This window comes from Helicoverpa armigera, chromosome 17 (assembly GCF_030705265.1).
Source record: "Helicoverpa armigera isolate CAAS_96S chromosome 17, ASM3070526v1, whole genome shotgun sequence".
Lineage (NCBI taxonomy): Eukaryota > Metazoa > Arthropoda > Insecta > Lepidoptera > Noctuidae > Helicoverpa > Helicoverpa armigera.
This window is the reverse complement of record NC_087136.1, coordinates 6,521,263-6,527,262: the sequence shown is the minus strand read 5'-3', so window position 1 is coordinate 6,527,262 and position 6,000 is coordinate 6,521,263. Positions and strand designations below refer to the sequence as shown.

The following is a 6,000-nucleotide window of genomic DNA, read 5'->3' as shown; positions in this document are numbered from 1 at the left end:
CAGTCAAATTCGTTTTTTCAAGGCTAAAGTGACAGCAAAACTAATAGAAAAATGAATTTGACCGTTACTTTAACTTTAGACATTACTTTGAATTTTACTTTGGCTTTAACTTTTGATGAAGAAACTGGCTGTAAGTGTTTGAAGTTCTTGTTTATGCATGTACCTTGTTACTTTCCAACAGCTTGACGGTGCCTAATTCAAGGGAATAATGGGCTAGCTAAATTACGCACTAGAATCTGTACCTACTAATTGAACATAGATGTGAAATTACGTCAAATAAAACAAAATGTGCATTCAGAATATGTCTTTTAATTCAGAAATCTATTTTTTACATTCCACCTCTCAACCTTAGAACTAAATGAAGTGTTGATTCCTTTTGAATATTGTAATCGGAAAGAGTGCGCCCGTCTTCAAGCTGCTTGCCAGCGAAAATCAATCTTTGTTGATCTGGTGGAATTCCCTCCTTATCTTGAATTTTGGCTTTCACGTTTTCAATTGTGTCAGAGGGTTCAACTTCTAATGTAATGGTTTTACCAGTTAAAGTTTTCACAAAAATTTGCATGCCGCCTCTAAGACGGAGGACTAAATGCAACGTAGATTCCTTCTGAATATTGTAATCAGACAATGTTCGTCCATCCTCCAATTGCTTGCCGGCGAAGATCAATCTCTGTTGGTCTGGTGGAATTCCCTCTTTGTCTTGAATTTTGGCTTTGACATTTTCGATCGTGTCCGAAGGCTCGACCTCCAATGTAATAGTCTTGCCGGTCAAAGTCTTGACGAAGATTTGCATACCACCGCGCAGACGAAGTACTAAGTGTAGAGTGGATTCCTTTTGAATATTGTAATCGGAAAGTGTGCGACCGTCTTCCAGCTGTTTGCCGGCGAAGATCAATCGCTGCTGATCTGGTGGAATACCTTCCTTGTCCTGGATTTTGGCTTTAACATTTTCAATAGTGTCGGAGGGTTCAACTTCTAGGGTGATAGTCTTGCCGGTCAAGGTTTTGACGAAGATTTGCATACCACCACGCAGACGCAAAACTAAATGCAAAGTGGACTCCTTTTGGATGTTGTAGTCTGAAAGAGTGCGACCATCTTCCAACTGCTTACCAGCGAAGATCAATCTTTGTTGGTCAGGTGGGATACCCTCCTTATCCTGGATTTTGGCTTTAACATTTTCGATCGTGTCAGATGGCTCGACCTCAAGGGTGATGGTCTTACCAGTCAGTGTTTTCACGAAAATTTGCATACCACCACGCAGACGAAGTACCAGGTGAAGAGTGGATTCCTTCTGGATGTTGTAATCCGAGAGAGTGCGGCCATCTTCCAACTGCTTGCCGGCAAAGATCAATCGCTGCTGGTCAGGTGGAATTCCCTCTTTGTCTTGAATTTTGGCTTTGACATTTTCGATCGTGTCAGAAGGCTCAACCTCTAGAGTGATAGTTTTACCGGTCAAGGTCTTGACAAAGATTTGCATACCACCACGTAGACGAAGTACCAAGTGAAGAGTGGATTCCTTCTGGATGTTGTAATCCGAGAGAGTGCGGCCATCTTCCAACTGCTTGCCGGCGAAGATCAATCGCTGCTGGTCTGGTGGAATTCCCTCTTTGTCTTGAATTTTGGCTTTGACATTTTCGATCGTGTCAGAGGGCTCGACCTCCAATGTAATAGTCTTACCAGTCAAGGTTTTGACGAAGATTTGCATACCACCACGCAGACGCAAAACTAAATGCAAAGTGGACTCCTTTTGGATGTTGTAGTCTGAAAGTGTGCGACCGTCTTCCAACTGCTTGCCGGCGAAGATCAATCTCTGCTGGTCTGGGGGAATACCTTCCTTGTCCTGGATTTTAGCTTTGACATTTTCGATTGTGTCTGAAGGCTCAACCTCTAGAGTGATGGTCTTACCAGTTAGTGTCTTAACGAAGATTTGCATACCACCACGCAGACGTAGCACCAAGTGGAGAGTGGATTCTTTCTGAATATTGTAATCAGACAAGGTCCGCCCATCCTCCAACTGCTTTCCGGCGAAGATCAATCGTTGCTGGTCTGGGGGAATACCTTCCTTGTCCTGAATTTTAGCTTTGACATTTTCAATTGTGTCAGAGGGCTCAACTTCTAGTGTGATAGTCTTGCCAGTCAAAGTTTTGACGAAGATTTGCATACCACCACGCAGACGCAAAACTAAATGCAAAGTGGACTCCTTCTGGATGTTGTAGTCTGAAAGAGTGCGACCGTCTTCCAGTTGTTTACCAGCGAAGATCAACCTCTGTTGGTCTGGAGGAATACCTTCCTTGTCCTGAATTTTAGCCTTGACATTTTCAATTGTGTCAGATGGCTCAACTTCTAGTGTGATAGTCTTGCCAGTCAAAGTTTTGACGAAGATTTGCATACCACCACGCAGACGGAGTACCAAGTGAAGAGTGGATTCCTTCTGGATGTTGTAATCCGAGAGAGTGCGGCCATCTTCCAACTGCTTGCCGGCGAAGATCAATCGCTGCTGGTCTGGAGGAATTCCTTCCTTGTCCTGAATTTTAGCCTTGACATTTTCAATTGTGTCAGATGGCTCAACTTCCAGGGTGATGGTTTTACCAGTCAAGGTTTTGACGAAGATTTGCATACCACCACGCAGACGCAAAACTAAATGCAAAGTGGACTCCTTCTGGATGTTGTAGTCCGAAAGTGTGCGACCGTCTTCAAGCTGCTTGCCAGCGAAGATCAATCGCTGCTGGTCTGGGGGAATTCCTTCTTTGTCTTGGATTTTGGCTTTAACATTTTCGATTGTGTCTGAAGGCTCAACCTCTAGAGTGATGGTTTTGCCTGTCAAGGTCTTGACGAAGATTTGCATACCACCACGTAGTCGAAGTACCAAGTGAAGAGTGGATTCCTTCTGAATATTGTAATCAGACAAGGTTCGCCCATCTTCCAATTGCTTGCCGGCGAAGATCAATCGCTGTTGATCTGGGGGAATACCTTCCTTGTCCTGAATTTTAGCTTTGACATTTTCAATTGTGTCAGAGGGTTCAACTTCTAGTGTGATAGTCTTGCCGGTCAAAGTTTTGACGAAGATTTGCATACCACCACGCAGACGAAGAACCAAGTGGAGAGTTGACTCCTTCTGGATATTATAATCAGAAAGAGTGCGGCCATCCTCTAACTGTTTGCCTGCGAAGATCAGTCGCTGCTGGTCTGGGGGAATACCTTCCTTATCCTGTATTTTGGCTTTGACATTTTCAATTGTGTCAGACGGCTCAACTTCTAAAGTTATTGTTTTACCAGTTAAAGTTTTTACGAATATTTGCATTCCTCCGCGCAAACGCAATACTAAGTGAAGGGTAGATTCTTTTTGGATATTGTAGTCTGATAATGTGCGTCCATCTTCCAACTGTTTGCCGGCAAAGATCAATCGTTGCTGATCAGGTGGGATACCCTCCTTATCCTGGATTTTGGCTTTAACATTTTCGATTGTGTCAGAAGGCTCAACCTCTAAAGTGATGGTTTTGCCAGTCAATGTTTTTACGAAAATTTGCATACCACCTCTGAGACGCAGCACGAGATGAAGAGTAGACTCCTTCTGGATATTGTAGTCGGAAAGAGTGCGTCCATCTTCCAATTGTTTTCCGGCGAAGATCAATCTCTGTTGATCGGGAGGAATGCCTTCCTTATCTTGAATTTTTGCTTTAACGTTTTCAATGGTATCAGAGGGTTCCACCTCTAATGTTATGGTTTTCCCCGTCAAAGTCTTCACAAAGATCTGCATGTTGTCCTGTAATAGAAGAAAAACAATTGTTAAAACACTATAACTCTCGTCGGTAATGAGTGGGACTAATTTCTCCTGAGTCACGAATACTCATGACAACTAATGAATACAATGCTTGACACTATGACTCAAGTTATCATGTAGATATTATCCGGCAGCCGATAGTGTCATTTGTAAATAAAAAATACCTGAAGCAAAGTTTATAAACTTAAGGAAATTTTTTTATCAACACCACCATGACGTCTCTTACGTTGCAAAAACATTTGTAAATAATATGCATAATTAGGTGCATATTACGTAGGTATGTAAGTTCGTTCACAATCAGTTTTGATAAAGAATGATCTACATTATTATTTATTTTTGACACCCAAACCTAATGCAGTATACAAGTAAAATTAATATTTTAGAATACTTAATGTACCTACTTCGATATTTTCTTATTTAGACTTGGTAGCTGGTAGTAGGTAAGTATCTCACAACAGAACATTATCTAAGTACCTATTCCGAATACCAATGATTGTGTCCTATTTACATCGATGTTAGTATTTCCACTGGTTAATGCAAGTGATGAGTAACATAGGATAAATAATACCTACATAATATGTAGGTACCTACGTTAGAGAAAAATATGGCCGCGGACGGACATTGGACAGAAACTAGGTCACGGAAATATTTTCTAACTAGGGCGACCTACTAACATCAACGTATCTATAGATTAAATCTATTATGCCTAACATGAATATTTATAAATTGCAAAAACTGAAGCAAAATATACCCTTGGTAACTTCCTACTTTGTGAAAATCCACAACACAATGATGAGAATGTCAATAGGTATGTATTATTATCATACCTTGAGTTTAGTAGACAAAGATAACAATTTAAACGGCACAACAATAGCTTTAGAAGTTGATTAGGTACAGGACTACTTGAATTTGTTATTAGAACATAAACTCCATTTATTTAAAGAAACTTCAACACTGACGCAATTTCAATTCGCTTCGATGTAAAAACCAAAATGGCGTACGATCAATAATAAAAACTGCGCAGTTCACTGATTCGACCTTATTCAGAACGTTTCTAAAATCACTTTCTGATTTACAACTTATTGAAGTAGGTACATAATAAAGAAAAATAACACTTACCGATTAATCACTAGAATTTAGTCTGATAAAACACAAAATTTCAATAAAATCCTGTTATCTCTGACGAACAACTCTAAAAAGTCACGCGCTTATGAATTCCTTTTTCAATTTCTCGTTTTGAAATGCGGTCCGAGAATTGACGTTCCCTTTATATAGACACGGTCTCGTGTACAATCGATAACGGCGGAGAGCCGACGAGGGGAGCCGAAGCAAATTTTATCTCTTTTTAATATACCAAGAAAGATAGGGATGGCAATAGTGTTCTAGAACGCATGCGTTGCTTCTTTCCTTTGTGACGCAAGCTGTTTGGTCTGGCTGCGCTGTGAGAGAGGAAACCCAACAAAAACAAAGCCGATTCTGCGTATCACGGCGATCAATAAAACACAGTCTGGACGCAAACATTTCTACTAACCAAACAAGAATATGAAATGTTTAACTTTAATTAAATTATTTTGATTCCTTATAGGTACCTACCTAGGTACGTTTTTTACATGTCTATACCGTTCTTATATACCCACTTAAAGTTACATAGGTACATAAATAAGAAGCTACATACCTAAACTTTGTCTTATGAAACTAGACTAATTAAATCAATTAACGGTAGGTTACAGGGAAATCTTACAAGGATGGTTACGTTCACGTTACGTCCCATGATTTGCAAGTCTTCTCTCATGTAAGAAATAAGCCATTTATGTCGGGTTTAGTTTCCCGAAGCTAAGGTTCCCTTTTTAGACGTATACCTACCTGCTGTAGACCTTCCTTTTATAAAAATAACGATTTAAAAATATACCACGCTGGTCATTAGTCCGTTTGAGGTCATTGACATTCCTTGACGTATTTTCTTTATGAAAATTAAAACTACGTTATGCTTTATATTTTCATTAACTGGGTATTATAGAAAAAAAAAATAGAAAGTATAACAACGCAGGATATATACAGGTTTCTGTGTCTTGCTAACTAGAAAGAAATCGGCACGATTCCAGTCACTTTGTGCAGAATTCAAACAAGGGATTCCTACCTACAAATAGATAGGTAGGTACACAAATACCTAAGTACCTAACGTTAATTCTAGAATGTTCTGGTAGTCTTGCATCATCCAGTTT

General features: G+C 40.0%; 1 protein-coding gene across 2 annotated transcripts; it reads right to left on the bottom strand.

Moving 5' to 3' along the window:
• Positions 1 to 289: 289 nt before the first annotated feature.
• Positions 290 to 5,057, bottom strand: LOC110384272 (polyubiquitin-C). 2 transcript variants are annotated; one of them, XM_049846430.2, is made up of 2 exons: positions 4,898 to 5,057; positions 290 to 3,760 (listed from the first exon to the last, which is right to left on the bottom strand). In XM_049846430.2, the coding sequence occupies exon 2, from the start codon at positions 3,752 to 3,754 to the stop codon at positions 329 to 331; it is 3,426 nt and encodes a 1,141-aa protein (XP_049702387.2). In that variant the 5' UTR covers positions 3,755 to 3,760; positions 4,898 to 5,057; the 3' UTR covers positions 290 to 328. The 2 variants fall into 2 exon arrangements, with proteins under 2 accessions (XP_049702387.2, XP_049702388.2); XM_049846431.2 differs by lacking the exon at positions 4,898 to 5,057 and adding an exon at positions 4,606 to 4,749.
• Positions 5,058 to 6,000: the final 943 nt, after the last annotated feature.

Bases quoted from the DNA above. Each gene is read 5' to 3' on its own strand.
- LOC110384272 (XM_049846430.2), bottom strand. From the start codon at position 3,754: ATGCAGATCTTTGTGAAGACTTTGACGGGGAAAACCATAACATTAGAG.